The following is a 24,350-nucleotide window of genomic DNA, read 5'->3' as shown; positions in this document are numbered from 1 at the left end:
GGCAGAGTAGAAAAGGCATTTATTTCTGTACTCTATTATCAGTTCTCTAATGTTTTCTTGCCCCATTTGTTTTAATTTGTTCCACGTCCAGTCTTCCTTCTCACAAGCCAAGTCCTGGCCACTTTTGTATCTGGGTCTCTTACACACAGCACAGTCTGTCATTTTTTTTATTTTAGAAAGAGGAAAGGATCGGTTATCATGGTGTAAGGGTCAAGTTCTGTTTATAGTTCTGGGGGGGGGGGGCTACTCTTTTTAAATGCTAAGCCATGGAGAAGGGAGAATGATAATCACCCTTCAAAGCTTCAGGCTCACTTCAGGAGAAAATATCATCACTTCATTGCTTGTCTTACTTGCTCATCGTAATTTTTCTCCTAACTTGGTGGCCATTCTCCTCTTTTGGGAAAAAAAAGTGAAAATGAAAGAATGAATGAAGTATCTTTCCTATCTGCAAATTGTGTTGATAAGAGAATTAGAAACTCATGTGAAATCATTGAGCCCAACTACTCAGAGCTAGAGTGGAGGAAATAATCCACAGGAATTGTTGAAAGGGAAATGGTCTATAAATGGAATTGTTCATATTCATGTGAAAGTCCACAGGTTGGTCCAGATGAACTCTCAAGTTCATTCTAAGCCAAAAAATACTTAATCTTGGGGTTTTTTCCCCCAATAAATCACACTTCTCTGGGTTTGCAGTGTAAAGTGCAACTAAATTCATATAACACGGTAAGCTCTTCTTCTTCTTCCTCCTCCTCTTCTTCATCTTCTTTCTCTTCCTCCTCCTTTTCCTCACTGGGTTTTTACACCACATTACATGACAAACTACAAGATGTGGATTCACACAATCAGAAAAGCCAAACCTAACATAATGACTTGGTTGATATGAGAATGCCTGCCACTTCAAAGAGCCCAAAGTTAGGATTAAGAGCCAAGGTGGTGCAGTGGTTAGAGTGTAGCACTGGAGGATACTTCTGCTGATCGTTGGCTGCCAGCAGTTTGACAGATTGAATCTTACCAGGCTCAAGGCTGACTCATCCTTCCATCCTTCCAAGGTCAATAAAATGAGGACCCAGATTGTTGGGGCAAAGATGCTGACTGTAAACTGCTTACAGAGGGCTGTAAAACACTGTGAAGCGGTATATAAGTCTAAGTGCTATTGCTAGTGCTATTCTAGCCAGCAAACCCTTTGTATTAAGTCCAAATAGACCTAGATCTGGCCAGGACTCAGATGAGAGACGAACAGAGAACCTCCCAGCTGGGAAATCAAACCCGCATCCTAGAGGAAGGCAGTGGCAACCCCCCTTCTGTGACACTGAAAAAAAAAACCCTTCCCTTGATGCATGCACGAAGTCATCAGAGGTGGTTCTTCACTGAAAAAAAAAAGATGTTTGCTTCCATGGTGAGCTTTCAAAATATTGTTGCTTTTAAAAGTAGAAAATCTTCCCTGAAAACTTTGAATTGCTTGTTCTCTGCTCCTGGTCTTTCGCTTCTTCCCTTCCAACTTACCATTCCTAGCATCCCTTAGGGAAAGGGAATGGCTGCCAAAGCTATTTAAAGCAGGGGGATATGTTGTCCAGAGACAAATGTAACATTTCTCCTCTGGAAATAGGAAGGGGAATTGGCAAGTAATGAAGGGGGGGGGGGACCAGAAGAGACACAGAATATGTTGCTGTTGTTGTTGTTTGCTCCAATAATAGGAGGTGGATTTGGGTGAAGGAAAAGTAGGAATTTAGAGAAAGTTGATGCAGTTTGTTTTAGTATCAGCAGTATATCTGGGGGAGTATATCTCAAACCTACGCCAATTGAGAAAATATATCCTCTTGCTCAATGGTGAAATTCATTTTTTTTACTACCAGTTCTGTGGGTGTGGCATGGTGGGCATGGTGTGGCTTGGTGAGTGTGGCAGGGGAAGGATACTGCAAAATCTCTATTCCCACTCCACTCTGGGGTCAGCCAGAGGTGGCATTTGCTGGTTCTCCAAACTACTCAAAATTTTCGCTACCAGTTCTCCGAATTATTCAAAATTTCCACTACAGGTTCTCTGAAGTACTCAAAATTTCCACTACTGGTTATCCAAACTACTCAAAATTTCTGCTACAGGTTCACCAAACTACTCAAAATTTCCACAACAGTAGAAGGAGGAGCCACGTCGCGACATTACAACATGTGGTCTTGACACTCTGAGACCACCATTGACACTTTTGCTCCCGGGGGGGTCCATTGAGACCTAAACCATCCCGTAGAGATGGTGATCAGGAATACAAAGCCTTGCTGGTCTCAGGGATATCGCAAAATCCCTGATAGACCCAAGGGAAGTGCTTCAAGCCTGCGATGAACAGGCAGCCCCTAGGCTGATGAAGTCAGGACGCTCCGGAAGGAAGGAAGTGAAAAGAGAAAGTGAGTCCATCTGGTGAGGTATTTTTTCTATTTTGCTAAAGACTGCCCCAAGAAATGTTTCCTTAAAGCTAAATTGATCCTTAAACAAAAGGACTGAGCTGCGAAAATAATCCTAATGGGATCGCTGTGGAAAGTTTTTTTCCCGCCCTCTGTCATTGTAACTATTTTTTGTGGATTGAAATGTTCATCACGTTCTTCATTTCTCCTCTTAAAGTGAACGGATTGATTTTTTTTTCTTCTGCTTCTTGTTGCTTTATTTTTTGACTTCTGGAATAAAATCTTCCTTTTTATTTTAACAGTTCTTCCTACTACTTGTTATTAAATCACACTAAAAGCAATTTAAAGAACTTTCCTACAGAAGGTGAAAATTAACTATCAGTCGGAGGTTTTTTTTTGAAACAAGATATCTCTTTCTTTATTTGACTTCACAAACTCTGCAGCCGAAGGGTTTGCAACTTGTTTATGAAACTGATAAAAAACCAAGGGCACCAACTGTTTTCACAGGTGCCTCTGAGAACTATTTTGGCAGAGAAAGAAAGAAAGAGGGGAACCCCTTCCCCTTTGAAGAGCATAAAAGAACTTGTGTTTAAGTCAACTTAAATAAAATAAAAGCTAAGAGAAGCCTGGAAGGCTAGACTGGCAGTCATTATTGGGTTTTTTTTTCTTTTTCTTTCTCTCTTCTGTTTTGGAAACATGGGTCAATACTTAGATGAGGAAACCTTAAAATTCCAAAATATCTTGGCTGGAATTCAAAATCTATTAGAAGGATATGGGAAAATTGAGAAGAAGCTGGAAAGACTAGTCTTCCTCACAGCAAAAGATGATGGGGTTGGAGCCTCCAAAATTAAAGGGGAGAATGAAGATATAGAAGATAAAGATAAGAAAATAGATGAATTTAATAATGGAGCAAATGTGGGTGAAAATGGAAAGGGAATGTGGAAAACGGAATGCGATGAATTGGAGCTCTACCCCAGATTCCAGGACATAGAAGAGAAAAAAATACTAATAATGATAGACATAAGAAGAGAAATTTTTTCAGAAGCAATATTGACAAATAAGGACAAGTTAATTTTAGTAGCAACTGGTGGGCAAGGAGATTATCTGAGAGACCCTTCAAGCAAAGTGTGGAGAGAAGCCTATAAAAACCTTATAAAGGAGAAAAAAAGGAGTCTGACTCCACAATTGGCAAAAGAGATAAGACTGTTTAGTTACTGGAAAGATACAGGTGGACAATGAAAGTTGGTAATAAAAAATTAGTTTTTTTATTATTGGTGATTAATGAGTAGGAACTTTGTAACTTCTAGATTGTTTTAGATTGTTATTAAATGTTTACTCGCTAACAATTAATTAACCATAAATAATAATAATGAAATGATAACGGATACAGCATAATGATATATACATGTATTGACAATTTAGTAAAAGAAATTTGGATATAAATTGTAAATTGTGACTTGGCAAAAAGAACTATAAATTTTATTAACAAATTTTCATTTAGATCTTGTTATAAAGGTGTAAGGTTTTTTGGGCGGGTGGGGGCCCTGATGAGAGGAGATGGGGCATAAATAGTAAATGATTTTTAGCCAATTATAATAACAACAAGGAAATGTTAATGGTCATTATTTAACAATATATACATGCTATGGTATTGGCTAAAGTAACTTAGATATAAATGTTAGTCAGTGAGTTGGAAAAAAAGGGGGGGAGGCTTAAAAATGTTATTTATTGACTTTTACTTAAAAGATGCTGTAAAGGTATAATGTTATTGGAGGATTTTTTGAATTAGCTAATGAATGCCATTATGTGGTTGTGTCTTTAAGTATGATTGATTTGAGGTAAAAGCATGTTCAAATAATTGTAGTCAAATGAGAATTGTGGTATATTGATAGCAAGATATACAAAGATTTTTGATTTAAAGTGTAAAATCTAATATGAACTATAAGTAATGACTATGGAAGAAATGCACGAAAGCTATCTGTAACCAATCGACACGCTTTCTACAAGATGTAATGAAGGATTATTCTTTTTTGTGTTTTTGTTTAATTAAAATACCCCCCCCCCCCCCAAAAAATTTCACTGCCGGTTCTCCGAACTACTCAAAATTTCCACTACAGGTTCGCCAAACTGCTCAAAATTTCCGCTACTGGTTCTCCGAACTACTCAAAATTTCCGTTACCAGTTCTCCGAACTACTCAAAATTTCTGCTACCGGTTCTCTGGACTACTCAAAATTTCCACTACCAGTTTCTCAAACTACTCAAAATTTCCACTATCAGTTCTCCAAACTACTCAAAATTTTCACTACCAGTTCTCCAAACTACTCAAAATTTCCGCTACCGGGTCTCTGAACTACTCAAAATTTCTGCTACTGCTTCTCCAAACTACGCAAAATTTCCACTACCAGGTCTCCAAATTACTCAAAATTTCCACTACCGGGTCTCCGAACTACTCAAATTTTCCGCTACCGCTTCTCCAAACTACCCCAAATTTCCACTACCAGTTCTCCAAACTACTCAAAATTTCCACTACCGGATCTCCGAACTACTCAAAATTTCTGCTACCGCTTCTCCAAACTACCCAAAATTTCCACTACCAGGTCTCCAAACTACTCAAAATTTCCACTACCAGGTCTCCAAACTACTCAAAATTTCCGCCACCAGTTCTCCAGAACTTGTCAGAACCTGCTGGATTTCACCCCTGCTCTCACTGGCATTGCCCCACCAAGATCAGGAGAGAAGTAGCAGCAGATGTTGAGAGAACTAAGAAAGAGAAAGTTGACATCTCTCATCTCCCATCAATTCAGATCTAGGAACAGCTTTATGGCAAGGATAAACATTCTTGTGGGTACACTAGAATTAAATTGGGTCAAAAAGTGGAGGAAGGAGACCATCAAGCAAGGAATAACGTTAAAGGAGGATATGGCTGAAGGATCCTTTATACTACCTGGGGGACTCTAAATAAGTTGAGAATTAAGAGTGGCTAAAGGTAAAACTAATATTTATTTATTTATTTAATTTAATTTATATTCATGGTGACTCAAGGTGGCTTACAGAATATAAAACCACATTTAAAACAACAAAAACTAACAAAAAGAATCAAATGAACCTTGGTCGTGCAGTGGTTAGAATGCAGTACTGCAGGCCACTTCTGCTGACTGCCGGCTGAATGCAATTTGGCAGTTCAAATCCTACCAGGCTCAAGGTTGAGTCCTCAGTCAACCTTGAGCCAGTCAGGATCCGACTGCTGGCAGTGGGCAGAATCAGCCTGCAATACTGCATTCTAACCACTGGGAAGGAGGGAGGTAGGGAGGAAGAAAGGACAATAGCAACAGCCCTTAGACTGACCATAATTCACAGCCATATAAATAAAAGAGGGTTTGGGGATTAAGATTGTGATTTATACTTTTTCAGGAAGCCTAGGTCAGGACAATTACTTGATGTCTCCTTTGTGGACTTCTTGGTACATCTGATGGGCCACCATGAGAGACAAGGATTGGCTAGAAGCTAAAGAACTATTCTGATATTCCCAGTCAACCAATTGTTTTGCCTCTTCTTGATTAACTGATCTAATGTCAGCACAAGCAATAAGTGTAGAGTATATGCTAGCTACTTTATTGCTCAATGCATATTTCACAGCAATCTTCTCAAACTAGCAGTTTGCCCCTGGGAAAGACTAAATAAGGTTCAGTGGCATTCAAGAGAACCTTCCTCTTTTGTGTCTACATAAGGATTCCAGGCTGATTCCCTGCTTGATCCCTCCTCCTGATTGGGACAATCTCTCTCCAACACCTAGTGGTTGAGCGAGGCATTGAGGGATTTATCATTGAGTCTGAATTCAAATTTTAAAAAAAGTTTCAGTGTGGTTTTAGTTGATACCCTCCAAAGATTGAGTCAATTTAGCCAGAGTCCAAATGACCAGAGCTGCTGTGTTACCATTTTCAGTACAAAAGTCAGGTTTATGCTTCTTGATCCAAGTCCCACAAATGTCTTTATTGTTATGTGTTCCTTTCTTGTTTTCTACATTGATTTATTCTGCAACCAACGTTCAGGCAATCTTTATAATTTAGTCTACATTAATGAAAAGAACACAGGAGACTAGTTCAAATGTTGCATTAATATATGATGTGGATGGTTTGCTCTTGCTTCACAGGTCTTGCAATATGTGAATTTAACCACTGGTTTTAAAGCCACATTTATAGTTGAGCCAAAGTACAAAAACCCAGGTCTGAAGTCCATATTCTCATGATAATTGTGACCATTTACTCTGCATCAGTTAGCTTTCAACTCAGATTCAGGTTTTGCCACGATGGCGCAATGATTAGAGCACAGCACTGCTGGCTGCCTGCAATTTGGCAGTTCGAATCTCACCAGACTCAAGGTTGACTCCGCCTTCCAACCTTCTGAGATCGGTAAAATGAGGACCCAGATTGTTTGGGGGCAATATGACGACTGTAAACTGCTTAGAGCGGGCTGTAAAGCACTGTGAAGTGGTATATAAGTCTATTGCTATTGGGTTATACCTGGTGGTTGTTTCCCAGCCACATGAATTACTATACTTCTCTGCATTTTGCTGGCTCCAGGGTACTTCTATGAATTAACAGAGTTGGAAGGGATCTTGTAGCTATTCTATTACTCCTACTCCTATTACCATTCCCTATTCCATTCCATTCTTCTAATTATTCTTAATAATTCTCTCCAGCACAACTAGGAATATTAATAACGGACCAGCTCCAACTTTCAGAATTAGCCAACCTAGTTTCCCTTACGTAGAAGTTCCTTTCAAGCCCATCAATTTCTACTTATGGACTTGTCTCATTAACTACAGCAGAGTTGTGGGGGTGGGTTTACAGTTACTAGAGAACCACTCTGAACCCTCCTACGCATGTCTTCTGAACTTATGGGAAAGGCCATCCAGAAAGACTTTTTGCCAACAATTGCATTCCAAGTACTGGTAAAAAAAAACAAGAGAAAATCACAGCAAAATTTTTAAAAATCCAATTTCCTGTAATCAACAAGCAAGAAACATGGTTATTGGAAGAGCAGCTCATCCGCCACGGCTAAGTTGTGTACTGGTCTGAAAAAGTTTGACTGTTACACAAAACAGATGCAGATTAACACAACAGACCTTATTAAGGAACAACAGATCCAAAATAGAGAATCTAGTGCCCTCTAGTGGTAGTCACAAGATTCTTTCTGAAAGAATTTAGCTCCTCTGGCCTCATCCTGCTATTACACTAGCAAAACACACTGGAGACCTGTCGGTTGATTCACTAGGAGAATTGTGCTGAGATTATTTTGAAAACATGCAAGGGGTTGATGAGGTACAGCAAAGGCTTCTGGCAGACAGAGAGGATGTTAAAACTTTGATGGGGAAATGCTAAAGCAGATCTACCCAATCCAAAGAGAATCCAGTGGGCCTGGCTCCCAACTAAGTACTCGTTGGTTTGGAGCCAATTCCCTTGGGTTTACGGTGAGAGTCACACATTGAGCTTAACCACAATTTATTTACAAGGGACAGCTGGCTGAGTTCCCATGCTAAGTCTGAACCAAAATCACAATGCGATGACTGGAGCTAATCACGAATTGCCTCCTTGTTTTGCCCCTCTTAATTTGTTGGGATACGGAAAATGTGAACAGCAGGCCATATCTGGTAGCTTTCAAGGTTATTCAAGTGCAGCAGCTGACTACCAAGCACATTTCCCTGTACTCTTGAAGTAGCTCCCTCAAGACATACTGGATGCCTACAAAAAAAAAAAAAACCATGTCAGCGTAGGAAATTCCTCTCCCTTTCTTCCACACTTAGTGTTCCCTCAAGTGAAGCCACAGGGAGAATTGTTCTCACCGAGGCTTCCTGATACAGTAAAAAGCACATGCTTAGTCCCAAAAACCCTCTTTTTATTTCAAAGGCTGTGAATTATGTTCATTCACAGCCCGTAATGTTCCAAATAGTTGTAGACTCCTATAGTAAGCTGCCGAGGGATAAGGCTGATAAGCACCCACCTTTATCTTCCTTGAAACGCTGCCAAAGACTAACTGACCTTAACCTTAACCTTGGCAAGGCTACATGGAGCAGAGAGTCAAAATGGAACTTCAGAAGGCAAACTGACCAGCATGAACCAAGTTGCTTCCTGCAAAGGCTCATGTGCCTTTGCTCCTCCTTCATGTCCTATGGGAGGGGCCAATCACTCCCAAGCCTTACTCCTCAGTCATCCTTTCTGTCTTAACTGTTCTTGCCTTCTGGCAGTTTTCTGGGGGGCCAAAGATAGGAATGGGGAATAAAAATGAGATTGGGGTTTACCCATTGGCCAATGGATTGATCTAAGCTTCTTTAGCATCAACCTAAAATAGATAATTCCATAGGATTTAGGCAGATTCTGAAGCATTTTGGCAAGTCTAAATCTGGCAAAGCAGAACCTGTTCTGGATCAGGATCAGCTGATGAGCTGAGGTGAGAAAGACACAGAGTATAGAATATTATAGAAAAAAAAAGGTTTATTGCATTTCATGCGTTTTTTAAAAACATGCATTGGCTGAATTTTATAACATTACCCAATACATTGCATTTGCATGTCCAAATCCCTTTAGTCATTCCAAAATAGTTTGAGGCCAAATTTAATGCCTTTAGAAAATAGGTTCATAAAGGAAAAGCTGGGTGTTTCCTGTTTATTTTCATACTTGGGAGCTGCAGTTAGCAGCACCTGGATTTGGGACATTAAAAAAAAGAGGAATCCCTCGACCCATTCTCTCTTACACACACACAGACACACACACACACACGCACACGCACACACTGTATATACACATGTACATACTAACACACTTTCAGATTTAATGATAATGTGATATGCGCAATCAGGGATGAAACAGGATAAAGATTTTTTTGATTTCAAATGTAATGGACGGGAGAACAGAGAAGGCAAAGAAAAAATCCCAGACATATAAAAAGAAAATACATATATTGCATTGTAGTCAGTTCCTGTGGCATCCTCTACTCCCAGCCAACATAAGCAGTTGATGTAATGCTGATCACAAGCCTTGACATCTTTCTATCAATGAAGACACATGGGAGGGAGGGAATGGACTAGTTAAAGGCTGCTTCTGGACTTGATCCGTGGGAACACAATCAAGTCACTATGAATTCTGCCACATGCGGAAAGCTTCTGGCTGGAGCTGATCAGTCTCCCGTGACCTGTGGTGCCTGTCCATCTGTTGTCTGATTCGTGGACTGGATGAACATGGGTTGGGTGATATCTTGACCGGCAGGCATAGTCACTTGTTGGATCTGGTAGAGTTGCTGGGGGTGAGAAAGCAAAGAGCTTGTGAATCTGTTTCTGGTGGATCCTTTCAAGGCATGGCCTGCACTGTACCCTCTTAGAGAAACAGCGACCATGCCAAGCTGCTCCAGCAACCACCCTTTTGCCCAGCCCCAAATGCAAAGACATGTACCTGTCCATCGGTAAACTGGCTGAACTGCTGCTGCCCCTGTTGAACGTCTGTCTGCGCAATCTGGAAAAGACATGCATGGATGACATTTGCAAGGCTCCGATCAAGAGGAGAACCAGTGTTTAAAATAAAAGAGGAACTGCGAAACGTAAGAGAGCCATTGAACCTCTGGCCTGCTCTTTCTCCAGTGAATTTGTTGTTTTCATGGTTTATTTCCCAAACGAATTTGCCTACCAATAAAAATAAATATCCCTTCAAAGGAGATTCAAGACCCTGTCAAAAGTAATATTCCCCACATAGTTGAGGATAAAAGGTGTAAGTGTGTGTGTGTGTGTGTGTGTGTGTGTGTGTGTGTGTGTGAGAGAGAGAGAGAGAGAGAGAGAGAGAGAGAGAGAGAGAGAGAGAGAGAGAGAGAGAATGAGGGAGAGAGAATGAGGGAGAGAGAACGAGGGAGGGAGGGAGGGAGGAAGAACACTAGTGTTCTTTTTGCTGGTGCAATTGGGCACAATGCACAAGCCATTTAGACAATCTGTTGAGCAAGAGGCCTATTTGCAGATATAACTGCGAACTTTTCTGAATAAACGGCCTTCAATAAGCAAGGTCTAAAATTCCATGACTGTAGAAACTGGGCATCTGGGACCCAGAGATCATTGAAGGCACGCCCTTTTGGAGAAAAGAGATTGTAGGTATGTGTTAGGAAAGGCAAAGGAAAGGGAAGATAAGAGAAAAGCAATCCGATTTGATAGTAATCAAGGCAGATCCCAGGTTGCAGACAGTGAAGTATCCAGATCCCAAAGAGGTGAAAGCTACTCTTAGCCAGGACCTAAACAAAAGTACTGCTTTTAATGAATGCATTTAGCAGTTACTAAAAAAGGTTTTGCAAAGCTGGGGAAATTAGATACGGCGCCTGAACACAAAGAATGGCAACAAGAAGGCTGGCAGGTGGCTCCAACAAAAAAGCTGACCAATAACAAAAGCCTGGGAGGTGGGGGTGGGGAGGAAAGGAATGGAGTTTCACTAAATTTGCTGAAAGCTGGATAAAGTTTTGAAGTAGGAAAGAGATTTTGGATTCCAACCTCCAAACACCAGGCCTTTTAGCATGCTACGGTATTATTTCATTTTCAACCTACGTGAGGCATTTATTGAGAATAGTGAGGTCCAAGCAGAGGAGGAGGGGATGTCAAAAAAAACAAGATGTAACTGCATCCACCTTCTTTGACACCTCACAATAGTTGTCCCTGAAATGGGGTGTTTACCAAACAAAGCATGATTTATATTTTTCACAGCTAAGCAAACATTAAAAAACCCTTGTGTCTGGGCAGATTTATAACAATAGCTCTGAGCCATACATTTTGTCCCATTCCATATGCAAAGGAGCAGGGTTAATACAACTTGTCCAAATGGATGAGGTTTCCTTTTCAAAAAGTGGTGGAGGGCAATACACCATTAAGTAGAAAAGGAGGGGGAAGGGGGGGGATAGGGAAGAAAATAATAATAATATATAAGTATGTATTCAAAAGTAAGATACAAAAGGGAAAAAAAACCAAAATCAGGATAGGTTTGAGAAGGAAAAAGAACAAGAAATGATATTCAACTATTTTTGGGTCTGCAGAAATACCACCCCAAGGAAAAAAAAATAAGAGTTGGAAGAGACACCTACAACAATAGAAAAAGAAAGGAAGAGAGGAGGAGAGGAGATGAGAGGAAGAGGAGGGAAGGAAGATAGAGGTGAGGAGAAGAAGATGGAAGGGAGAAGGAGAGAAGGAAGGAAAGGGAAGAGGAAGAGAGGAGTAGGGGAGAGGAAAGGAAAGGAAGGGAAAGGAGAGAGGAAGGAAGAAAGTAGAGAAGGGAGGGAGGGAGGGAGGGAGAAAAGAAAGGGAAAAGGTGGTGTCAAAACAGGCGAGGAATGGTAAACAAAGCAACCCAAACAGTATGTTATAACCCTGTAAATGGAAATGACAAATGTGTAAGGATGACGAATGTAAAAAAGAATAATAACTATGTGAATGTATACCTATAATTGTATATAGAGAACAAAAAATAAAAAACTTTTCAGGAAAAAAAGGGGGAGGGAGAGGGCAGGAGTCAGCAGAAATTCAAGACCAAAACTCCTCCCACGTCCCCTGGAGAAATCAATTCCTTTCTCAAAAGGGTCAGGGGTATTTTAACAGCTCTCTCAAGAAGCCCGGGACATCAGTCTATACCTGCTGCGTATTGGCTGCGAGCGTCTGGATCTGGCCCTGGACCACCTGAGTCCCAGACACAGGCTGAGCTAAGCGGATATACTGCAGCTGGCCGGCATTAAGTTGGACCTAGAAACAGCAGGAGGGAGAAAGAGGACACAGAATTGGTCACCTGAAAACAGAACTAGCCTCTCGTTTCCCAGAGATGCTGAAAGAGATTATACAGGAAGATGACATAATAAGAACCAAAGATGAAACCATAAACACATGTGCTTGGGGTGGAAAAGTTGCTTCTTCCTGCTATCTTAACTTCCGATTCTCTTTTACAGCAGCTATAAGCATAAATCTAAATTCACCTTATGCTCTATGATAGGGGTCCCTAAACTTGGAAACTTTAAGACTTGTGGACTTCAACCCTCCAGCCAGCTGGAGAATTCTGAGAGTTGAAGTCCACAAGTCTTAAAGTTTACAAGTTTGAAGACCTCTGCTCTACCATCACAACTTTCGTTTTTATTTCTAGAGTCTTCTGTATATATATTTTTTGGTTCATCAAAACCATAAATCACAAGTTCAACTATGTAAAGACTTTGAGATGAAATTAAGTGGAAACTTGAACGAAGAACCACCTATGGTGCACATATCCATACTTCTTTTCCAAACCTGAAAGAATCCAACTTGATTCCTAATTTTCTGATTATTGCAACTCCCTTGTGACTCCCTCAGAACTGTGCCACCAAAATAGGGTATTTAATCATTGATTTTCAACGGATAATGCCATTTTTTTTAAAAAAAATGAAACAATGGGATTTTAAAAAGTGAAGATGGATGCATTAAATCCGGTGTATGCTTAAGGCAATGATTTCGATGCCAGGAATCTCAATCTACTCCCTCTGATGATGGTATGGTGTCACTACTGGATCTCTCAGGTTCTTCCTTCCTTTTGTGTTTTAAAAAGTGCAGCATAAAAAAAATGCTTGCTCAGCTCTGTTTTAGAACAACCTCACTACGTTTAGAAATAGTTAACCTCCTGTCCGCCCTGCTGTATTTGTACAAAACACAATTATATTGTGCCCAGGACAGCATCTTTTTAATCAAGGAACAGGTGGGGAAGATCTTTAGAGAATCTGTCATTGATGCTCCAAAGCTCCTCGAGCAGAAATTACAGCCCTTGGATCTTGTCCCTCCACTGACTTCTCTAACATCTGGGATTTTTTTCTTCTCTCCAAATAACCAGTCCCTAAAGGCAAAGGGCAGCCCCCCCCCCCCCCCATTGCAAATGCATACTTTCTGCAAGCGAAAACTTCTTTACAGCTGTCTTTCTGAGGGCACTGAAATATGCCTGCAGAAAGAAAAGCTGTTTGCAAGGAGAGGCCCTGGTTAGTTTTTAACTAGAATAACTAACTTAAAATGGGCAATGCAGACATTAAGGGCTTCGACTTACTGCTCTGGTGCACACCACCATGGAACCCCTGTCTGGGAAACCACTTATTAAAGATAAGAGTGGAAAAGCAGGAGGGGGCACTTTGGAGAAAGACCTTCAAAAGGGGCCTGATTATGAAAATAAGCATGAAATGTTTTGCAAATATCTAGGCGTCCCTGGTGATTGTGTGACTTTTAAATGTTAACTCAGAATAGAATGTAAAACTGTTTCACAAGATGAGAGTGAAGGAAGGGGAGAAAGGAAGTCAAGAAACTGTGCTGACGAGTTTGGAGGGGGGAAGTGGCTTCAGCAAAGGTTTGGACGAGCTGCTTTTTAGAGCGGGCTTTCTCTCTGCAAAGGAGATGTCCAACCTTGGCTGCTTTTAAGACCTGCAGCCTTCAACGCTTCAGAATAGCTAGCTGGGGAATTCTGGGAACTGAAGTCCACAAGACTTAGAGTTGCCAAGGCTAGACACCCCTGCTCTAGAAATTGACAGTCAAGATGCAGATGCCACACATGCAGTTGAGCCTGAACTCAGTCCAGCCAGCAAAAAAGGACTAGGATTGGTCATCCAGGGGTTTCTGCAGGAGAGGATACCAACACAGCCACCATATTTTTTTTGCCATTCCCTTGAGACATTGCTGCAGTTATCCACAACTCCCTTCTCAAATCAAGCCCAGGGCTTCTGTAACTTTTAGACCAATTTTGACTCTCACCGGTATCTGCTGGATTTCGCCTGTGTTGGTGATGATTTGCTGCATGACCTGCATAGTTGGCCCGGTCCCACTTTGTGCCGGCTGGGTTTGCCCCTGTGGCTGGGCCTGAACGATCTGCACCTGTTGCCCTTCTCCCACCTGCATGGTCACAGGAGTGGTCTGAAAGAAGAGAGGCACACAAGAGACAATGGAGGGCATCTCAGATACATTCATCAGCTACAAACATGACCAGGGCCAGACAACCAATCTCAGGACAGCAACCAAGTGGAAATGCTCCCTCTGTTCAGTATCACAATCTTTGAGACAGAGAAGGCCCAAGATAGCAGGAAGGGCAGTTATAAAAAAACCCCGGGTGCTAATACTTTGAAGATTGTCCATTATTTCATTCTTTTAAAATTCAAAATATATCCTGTCCTTCCTTCAGTGTTTCAAGGTGGCATCCAAGACACTGCTCCAATTTTTCCCCTTGAGGACAACCTTGGCAAGCAATCATAGTGACCAAACATCTTCTACGGAGTTTCCACAGTCAAAGATGGACTTGAATGAAATGAAAAGGAAGCTCCAATCTGACCTTGTAAAACAGGAGCAGCCAGGATTGCCTGTTCCAAAATGACTGTCAGCATTAATGAAGAGTGCACTGGTTTTTTCTCATTGGTGTACTATAGGTACAGCCTATGGATCTGCTCCAATAACTAAACTACAGGAGACATGGACAACATACAGGTAGACAGATGTTGCTAGAAATCTAATTCCATGCAGTCCCAGCCAATATCAGGGAGGGAGAACAGGGTCTGTGGCAAATGCTGTCTTCTTTCTTTGCTTCTCACTTAGGAAGGCAGCGAGAAACCTGATCATACTTCCATCCTCACCCTCACCCTCACTGGGTAGTTCTTCTATCTGCAAGTCTAAGCAGTTGACTTGAGTCTTAAGACTTGCAGTTTTGCCAACCTCATGAGGTTGGTCCTTATAACACAATAAGGGCTAGCCTGAAACAAGGCTGGGCATTTTGCGATTCAGCACAATGCAACCACAGCATATTGGAAGAACCTGGTCTATATACTAAGTCACAATACCTTGGGAAATTTTTTGTTTGACTGCTGCAAGATACCCCCATGCATTGCATTTTGTTAACTTTAACATGCTGCCTTGATCTCAGCCCACGTCTCCTTCGCAAATTGGAGGGGGCACCTGATGCCACTTTCCACCTGCTCTCCAAGAGCCATGAAAGGCCTGCATACCAACCTGCCCTTGCTGAGGCTGGGCGATGATAATCTGCCCGGGCTGGATTGTGGTGGTGGATGTGGTTGTCTGCTGGCCCGTCTGCTGGCCCTGGACCTGGACAGCTGCTGGCTGCTGGGCCAGAGTGAAATAGTACTGGACGGGTTCTGCTGGAGTCACAGCCTGGCGGACCTCCTCCTACGCCAATGGAGAAGAAGGTGGTCAGACACGGCAAACAAAGCCTGAAACATTGGATTCCAGCAAATATGGAAACAGGTATGGAAAAATTAGTATTAGAGGTATACAAATGTTAAGATTTGCTTCCCCTCTGACTAGCACTCTTCTCTGGACACTGCCCATCAACCGTCTGTCCCGCTCTGTTCTGCCTGTTTTACTTTCTCCCATCTTGAGAGAATCTTTGGGTCAGCAGCAGGGAGGCCAACAAGCTGATGAAGAATGCCATTTGCTTACTTAAGTGAGATTTGAAACTGCAGATAGTACTCAATTTACAACCATTCGTTTAGCGACTGTTCCAAATTATAATGGCATTGGGGGAAAAAGTGACTTCTGAGTAGTGCTTGCATTTACAACTATTCCCCACAATCACATGATCAAGATTCGGGCACTTGGCAATCGGCATTTATTTATGATGGCTGTAGCATCCCAGAGACACGCAATCACCATTTGTGGCCCTCCCAGCCAACTCCTCATAAGCCAAGTCAATGGGGGAAGTTGATTTGCTTAATGACCATGTGATTCATATTACAACTGCCGTGATTCACTTAACAGCTGTGACAAAAAAAGGTTGCAAGATCAGTTGTGACTCACTTAACAACTGCCTTGCTCCGCAATGGAAATTCTGGCCCCAATTATCCTTAAGTCAAGGACTCCCTGTATTTGGGATCCTCGGGGCAGATTACAAAAGCAAACAATAAAATGTACTCATAGCACAGAAAGAGGTAAGAATGAGACCTTAGCACAATGACTACTGCAGCACAACTGGAGCACTTTATACCTTAAGTGGGAAGCATGTGGCCACCCAAACTCTCCCATCGAGACCTCTCCCCACCTACCTTTCCTGGGTCTCTGCCTCCCTCCAAATGATGAGCTGGGAAACAGAACTGCGAGAGGATAAGCTTGGAGCCACACACAGACACATTTTGAGTCCCACAAGTCATAATGTGGGGTTACAATTTCCGAGAGGACCAGTCCATGCCAGGAGGCGTAAACAACCTTCTCCCAGCCACCACAAAGTCACAGCTGAGAGTGTAGGATGTTTACACACACTGCTACATGGCTAGGGTTAAATTGGCAAAATACACATGTGTGCTACTGGCCAGTTAACTTCTATGCAAAATGGCTGAGGCAAAAAAAAGAGGGGAGGATTACTAAGGATGCTCACCTCAACTGAGACTAAATTCAGTCTTAGTGACTCATTGTTCAAAAGCGATGCTAAGATCTACTTAGAAAAATAAAGGTCTTCAAAGGTTTTAAATAGCAAATCCGGTGGGCTGTTTCCTTCTTGAACTTTTTCAAAAAGACAGGCGTAGTTTTTTAGCATGTCCCTAAACATGAGTACAATTTTTAACTATTTTAAAATCATTTGGCACTTAGAATGACTACTAAGTTTGAATGAATCAGTGCTTCAAAAGCACTACACAACTGTTGTCTGGCCAGCTTGCCAGCTATGATGTCAGTGGGCACGACCAAGGGATGCTGCTGCCAAGAATGAATTCCATCAATAACACATAAGGATCTCTTGTGCAAAGTCACTGGCCTGCGTCAAAGCAGCTGACCCTGGACCTATAGGGTGGGAGAAAAATCTTTCTGGGAAAGAAAATCCCTTGCTGACTTCAGAAGAGTTGGAAGCCGTTGTCCAGACAGAATGGAAGCTGACGAGAGTCGCTCCTCTTCCCTTTTATCTAAAATCAGATTCATGTCACTACAAGACATTGAGCACCGGACAAATTCCTCTTTGGTCAGTGAACTGGAAAAGAGGGAAGCCGACATAATTGACTTCTTGCATTTTTCACGGCACCCATAGACATGGAGGTTAGAGCCCTGTTCAACCTGAAAGAGGCAACTGTGATTAGAAAGATCCATCAGGAAAACCATCAGGGCTCAAGTATTCCACACTTGGAATCCTGCATTCAGTTTTGTTGCCACAATGTAAAAAAGATGTGGAGACTCTAGAAAGAGTGCAGAGAAGGGCAACAAAGATGATTAGGGGACTGATGATTAGGCTGAAACATACGAAGAACGGTTGCAGGAATTGGGTATGCCTAGTTTGATGAAAAGGACTAGGGCAAACATGATAGCAGTGTTCCAATATCTCAGGGGTTGCCACAAAGAGGGAGTCAAGCTATTCTCCAAAGCACCTGAGGGTAGGACAAGAAGCAATGGGTGGAAACTAATCAAGGAGCTAAGCAACCTAGAACTGAGGAGAAATTTCCTGACAGTGAGAACAATTAATCAGTGGAACAGCTTGCCTCCAGAAGCTGTGAATGCTCCAACACTGGTAGTCTTTAAAAAGATGTTGGATAGCCATTTGTCTGAAACGGTGTAGGGCCTAAGCCAGGGGTTGGATTAGAAGACCTTCAAGGTCCCTTCCAACTCTGTTATTCTATTCTTATTCCATTCCATTCTTAAGCTAGACTATGCTAGAAGGCTCAAGATTTTAAAGGTCACTGCATGCAAATAGGCATGGTTGTGTTTCATAAATCACTGCATTTAGCACAATATGGAAAATATAGCTGGTGTCTGGAGGACACCAAGCTGAAGGAAGATCCTTTACATAATGACTGGAAAAGGATTATTTTTTTAAAAAATCTCCAAACTACAAGATCTCCCCAATCTTGACTCCTCTCTTCAATATATCAAGCAATCGAAGTGCTCTTTACATATTTCATCTCCCCATCTCCTCCTGCAATAATGCAAGATTGCTCTCCACATCTTGAAAACTCACAGATCCATGAGAAACTGTTTTTGACTTTTCTTCCCCAAGATTCCAATGTGGATACTGGATACGTGTTTGTACAATAAGGAGACAACTGGTATGTGGAAGCTCCTTATTTTAATTTTAAGCAACTCTATTTTGTTTCCAAACTAAAACTTGACTAGCAGAGTGCCTATTAAAGGAATACTATTGGCTGAAAACAAGAAGCAGCCCAGGACTGCAAAATGGGAATCCAAATGCAGCTATTTGATTGCAGTATGATTTTCGTCCAGAGTTCTGCAATGTAGGACTCAGGAACGTGGTAAAAACATGATAAGAAAGCACTATAATGGGCCATCATACTTAGCAATAGCAATAGCAGTTAGACTTATATACCGCTTCATAGGGCTTTCAGCCCTCTCTAAGCGGTTTACAGAGTCAGCATATTGCCCCCAACAATCCGGGTCCTCATTTTACCCACCTCGGAAGGATGGAAGGCTGAGTCAACCTTGAGCCGGTGAGATTTGAACAGCCGAACTGCAGAACTGCAGCCAGCTGAAGTAGCCTGCAGTGCTGCATTTAACCACTGCGCCACCTTGGCTCTTGGCTACTTGTAGAACTCAGTGCAATAAAAAGGGGGAAAAGCAAGACATCCACAAGCATCCAAAGTTGGCTTCATTAAATCTGTTTCTTCAATCTAACCAATTGCAGAAATTACAAAACTCTTCATTACTCTCTTTATGTAGCTATAATTGTGATTGCTGATTCTCCAAATGGCTACAAATGATTATCTCAAAAACACAAAATAGTCACAAAACCTATACATTAACTTAAAAATGTTGCTATGGGGCAATTTAAAGTGGTCTGCAGTAGTTTCGTAAGTTATATAAATGTCTACAAAGAAAAAAGGAAACATGGATACCTAAAGTTTCCTGGAAGATTTGGGAATAAGGGTGTGTCTTTTTGTTCCTCGTATTCAAGGTCTCAAGTATGTCCGTATGCAGACCTGAGGTTAATGGAAGTCTACTCTTTTTTTTTTTTTTCATTTTATACTTCTGCATCTTTCTCCCTTTGCTAACTCAGTATGGATACCTTATTTAATATGACTCCGAAAGGACTCATATTTATCGTATCAATAAGAATGCATGGTAGTTGTTTGAAATGAGCCGAGAATGCCATCTATTCAAAGCCACAGAGAATGACTTGTATCTGCTCGTGAAATCTGGAGTCCGGTAACCCTTGCAACTGCAGTCATCCCCACATGTGGCCTCCAGGGACAACAGGAGGAGGACGGATAATAAACAGCGCCTTGCCTGTTCTATATTTGTCGTCAAGGCTTCTATGAAATCAAAGCAAGCCTTCCTTGGCATTTGCCAAGGAGAGAAAGTGGAACAGACGTCAGAGCACTGCTATCCACCCGGCTGCTGGTAACGTTCATACAGGGCCGTGTTGAAAAAATCTGCCTCCCCTCCCCCCCAAATCCCTTTGTGGCACACCTGGATCCTTTAGGAATCCTACATGACTGGCAAACGCCATGCCCCTGAGCTTGCCAAGGAGACGGAAGCCTTGATCTAAGTTACCTGCACAGCACTGTTTTTCTGCTGTGGCCTAAGGAGATTCGCAATGCTTTTGAAGTACAGGTAGTCCTCAACGTATGACCACAACTCAGCACAAAATTTATGTTGCTAAGTGAGAAATGTGTTAAGCGAGTCTTGCCCCATTTTACTTTTTTTTCCTTGCCACATTTGTTAAGTGAATCACTGGAGTTGTTAAAATAGTAACACGGATGTTACGTGAATCTGGTCTCCTAACTGACTTTGCTTCTCAGAAGGTTGCAGAAGGTCCGGGGACATTGCAGATCATCATAAATGTGAATCAGTTCTCAAGCATCAAAGTCTAAATCATGTGACCATGAGGGATGCCGCAACGGCCGTAAGTGTGAAAAATAGTCATAAGTAACTTTTTTCAGTGCCGTTGTAACTTTGAACGGCCACTAAGTGAACTGTTGTAAGTTGAGGACTACCTGTACACTGTTGTCAGTGTTCAGAAACAAGGGCTAGCAGTCAGCCCTTTTCATTACAAGGTGCTTTGGAACATCAGTAAGATAAAGGTAAATATTCCCCTCGCACATATGTGCTTGTCGTTCCTGACTCTAGGTGGCGGTGCTCATCTCCATTTCAAAGCCGAAGAGCCAGCGCTGCCTGAAGACGTCTCCGTGGCTATGTGGCTGGCATGGCTAAACACCAAAGGCGCAAGGAAAGCTGTTACCTTCCCACCAAAGGTGGTCCCTATTTTTCTACTTGCATTTTTACCTGCTTTCGAACTGCTAGGTTGGCAGAAGCTGAGACAAGTAACGGGAGCTCACTCTGTTACGCAGCACTAGGGATTCGAACCGCTGAATTGCCAACCTTTCTGATCGACAAGCTCAGCATCTTAGCCACTGAGTCACCTTCGAATATCACTGTGATTCCTGATTTTATTTTTATGGAAGGAACAGTATAAAATAAAAACACCTTATAGCAAAGGTGGGAACCATCCATTATCTCCTTCCCCTGGCATCCAAGCTGGAGAGGCTGAGAAGAGCAGCTGAATAACACCTGGAAGATTGCAAGTTCTCCACTTCCAAAGTGAGGCCTCTTGAGGAACACTGCAAATGTATTTGTTATGTAGATATGTCTGCAAAGACATACATGCCTTCTCTGATCCTCCAGCTGGAAAGGTCTGCCTTGTTCTAAGGGGAGGGGAGATTTAAAACCATGGAGAGCAACCACTGTACTAGGCCCTGTGTTCTTTCTACACCCTCCCTACAAAAATCCCAGGCTTATACTTGTTATACCAGCAGGAATAACATTTGGACAAGGCTTCTCTGTAGTCACCGAATGTCACAAGTGGAAGCTGATGTACAGACATGGGACTGTATTCCAGTGGCTCTTAGCTGTTCTCCCCGCAATCCTGAAAAGCCAACTTCCCCAACACAGGAGGAGAGGCTTCTCCATAGAATGTCTTAGATCAGGGGTGTCAAACCCGTGGCCCACAGGCCAGATGCGTCACATGCTGGCCACGCCCAGTTTAGTGAAGGGGAAAGAATGTCGCGATGTGTCATGTGACAACGCCGTGAGGATGCGAGTTTGACATCCCTGACTTAGATAAAAGACAGACAGCAAACTTCAAGCTTAAAAGGTCTGCCTGGTTTTCTGTGTGAACATCAAGAATATAAACCAGTGGCCGAGAAGCCAGATATATCATTATGATTCCAGAACTGGGTATTTTCCGAGTACATTTAGCAGTTCAAGAATTTGTTTCAGTACAACAGTAACGCTCACAGGTTCCTTCCTCCCCTCCCCAATCCACCCGCACCCACAACCCCACTCCTAGTTCCCCAATTTTCCCAGGCATTTTTGTATTTCAGCGACCTAATATAGGCGGAAGAAGTGTGTTTTATTTGTTGTTCTTGTGAGTCAGACATCCTTGCTATCAGCCAAACTCCTCTCTGGAGGTCTTCCAAACATATCACCGCTATCATAAGAAAGTATGTTTCACTAAAAGGCAAAGGAAAGGGACCACATACATTATCTTAATGTCTCTGGGGGTAGATTACAAGGGTGCTAAATGCTATGACCATGATAGTTAAAAGAATATTTGCAGAGGTTTTTAACTGTCCAATATTCTTCTGCATTCTAAGTCTGGTTTAGCAGAAAGCAGTGACTGACTAGATCCCAAGTCTAGCACCTTCCCTAGCCAGGTGTCAGCCAAGGGCAACTTTTCAATTTGAACCCATTCTGTTTCAGGAGGATTGTGGCAGCCTGCCGCTGTAAACATCCGACTGAAAGCCTCTTTGAGCCTGCACAGCTTCCAGTCAAGGATGTTTACAGGGGCAGCAACTGCCCGGATAGATTCACAATGGGACTCTTCCAGGATGATGGATTCCTTGAGGCAAAAAAATCATGGTATTTGCACGTGTTAGCTGATTCCATGTCAAATGTGCTGGAAGACCTGCAGTTTTAAGGAAGACGGTGGCTCCCCCTTAGCATAATTCTCAGTTCAAGCAGGAACAGACTAAGTTACCTTTATAACTTTCTGGCTACCATCTATTCATTCAACTGGCTAAGGTTTTTTTGACCAAGCAAAATACAAAAGTTCCAAGTGGCTAATTGGAAAATGTGTCCTGTTTCTATGCACAAGGCAGAAACCTGTGACATCATGCACAGGCTATTACTTATGTAACAGAAACCTGCTGGGTAGACAATCAAGTTGTGAGCCCAAGGCAGGGAGGGCACACACTGTGTTGCAAATTTATCCTCAAGCTGCTAAATGCTTTACACAATTCCTAAAACATTCAATTATCTGAAAAGTCAAAAGCAGCAGCAATACAGTGTTACATTGAGATGAAAGCAAAATAAATAAATAAATGAAGGATTCTGGAGAAGAAACTATATTAAATTCAACTGGCAGACTAAACATAATCATGCTTGCTATATACACACATCTGAAAAGTGGAGGACTGCCAAAGCTGGAGGAATAAGCTGTTCCATTCCCAAGACCAAATGTAAAGTTTGGCAGGCATTCAGGGCAGCTGAAGTTCAAACTGTATTCAACAAGCTGAAGTCCAACTGAATCCTGCATATAAATCTGGGCACTGTACAATCCTGACTTGAATAAAGCTAGTAACATATTTGGCAGCTCTGCAGGTGACTAGCCAAGGGCATGGCTAAAATTGCCCTCTAGAGCCGTGATGGCGAACCTATGGCACACGTGCCACAGGTGGCAGGCGGAGCCATATTCGCTGCCGCACCAGCCATCATCTCCGGTGCACATGCGCACGGCAGCCAGCTGATTTTCAGCCTTCCAGAAGGCCGGGGATGCTGTTTTCCCCCTCCCCAGGCTCCAGAGGGGTTATGCGCACATGTGCAGGTGGATCATGTGTGCATGCACAGGTGAGCGGGGAGGATTAAATTGGTGTGGGCACACATAATTGTGCCATGCGATACGAAAAAGGTTTGCCCTCACTGCTCTAAAGTCTAGACTCTACAAACCCTCATGCGAAATTAAGACTTTTATACTACAATGAACTCCACATATACCCAGAAGCCCATTTCACTGGTTTGCTGAAGCTGAACCCTAATCTAATCTATCAGATTGCAGAGCAACAGAGAAGGAACACAAGGCTGCCTTCAAAGCTTCAGAGGAGCCAGGTTCAGTGGCTTTCAGAAGACGGATAACTGAAGAGGAAGCAGGTTTACATCCCTTTGCAGCTGATGGACCCCAAAATTGGAGTTCTTCCTGTTTGAACTGCTTCTATTTTAGTTGGCCAGAAGACAATGGTCTATGACCATCGATGTTAGTTTCACTGCAAGGACCTTCTATTGATATTTGCATTTTTTTTTCTTGCAAGCTGTCTTTTTATATTGCAAATCTAAGACAAATCTAAGATTTACTGGGTCTATGATTTGCTCCAGGGGGCTTTTGTCTGGGGAATAAGATATAAATCCACTTAATGTCCCATAATATGGTACAGGAAAAAAATGGAACCTGAGTACTATCAGACAGGAATTTAGCTTGGTTTACACAAAATATTTGTACATCTTAGGAGAAGAAAGAACTTTTCAAACACGTAGAACAGACTTCACATTCTTTTCCATGGATAAAATTACATTTTGGTCTGTGCTGATCTGTTTCCTCAAGTTTTAATCAAGAAGAAAAGCTTTTTCTCTCTCTCATTAATTTCCACTGACCATGATAACATCACAAAGTTACAGTTAATCTGATTTTGGCATGTTACATCATCAAGAAGGGCAAACAAAGCATGTTTCTTCTGGACTGATCAGATCCGTGTTGCAGACATATAAAGAGAACACACACGCACAGATTCTCTTTTGCCCTCACCTGCCGTTTTGGAGGTTTAAGTTCATCCCTTGGAACGATGTCAATGAGAAAGTCGAACTGATCAAACTTCGTGATGGCCATAGCAATATCATTTCTCTGTAACAAAAAAGGAAACACAAGTAACATCTGGTTTCTGTAACTCTAGCTGAACGAACACTGTT

At 42.1% G+C, this 24,350-nt stretch overlaps 1 protein-coding gene across 2 annotated transcripts in view; it reads right to left on the bottom strand.

Annotated features, from left to right (window-relative positions):
- Positions 1-8,872: 8,872 nt before the first annotated feature.
- NFYC (nuclear transcription factor Y subunit gamma) overlaps positions 8,873-24,350 on the bottom strand; it is an 85,327-nt gene continuing 69,849 nt past the window's right edge. For both annotated transcript variants that reach the window (XM_087728287.1, XM_087728288.1), the window contains exons 5-10: positions 24,190-24,285; positions 15,396-15,569; positions 14,154-14,312; positions 12,039-12,146; positions 9,838-9,897; positions 8,873-9,685 (exon numbers count right to left, since the gene is read on the bottom strand). In XM_087728287.1, the coding sequence (XP_087584413.1) occupies positions 9,566-9,685; positions 9,838-9,897; positions 12,039-12,146; positions 14,154-14,312; positions 15,396-15,569; positions 24,190-24,285 (717 nt within the window). In that variant the 3' untranslated portion in view covers positions 8,873-9,565. The remainder of the gene's footprint in view (positions 9,686-9,837; positions 9,898-12,038; positions 12,147-14,153; positions 14,313-15,395; positions 15,570-24,189; positions 24,286-24,350) is intronic.

Source organism: Thamnophis sirtalis, unplaced genomic scaffold (genome assembly GCF_051295495.1).
Source record: "Thamnophis sirtalis isolate CommonGarterSnake01/CBP01778 unplaced genomic scaffold, rThaSir2_p1.2 scaffold_13, whole genome shotgun sequence".
NCBI classification, from domain to species: domain Eukaryota; kingdom Metazoa; phylum Chordata; class Lepidosauria; order Squamata; family Natricidae; genus Thamnophis; species Thamnophis sirtalis.
Note: the sequence above shows the minus strand (reverse complement) of the source record. Positions and strands in the feature narration are given on the sequence as shown.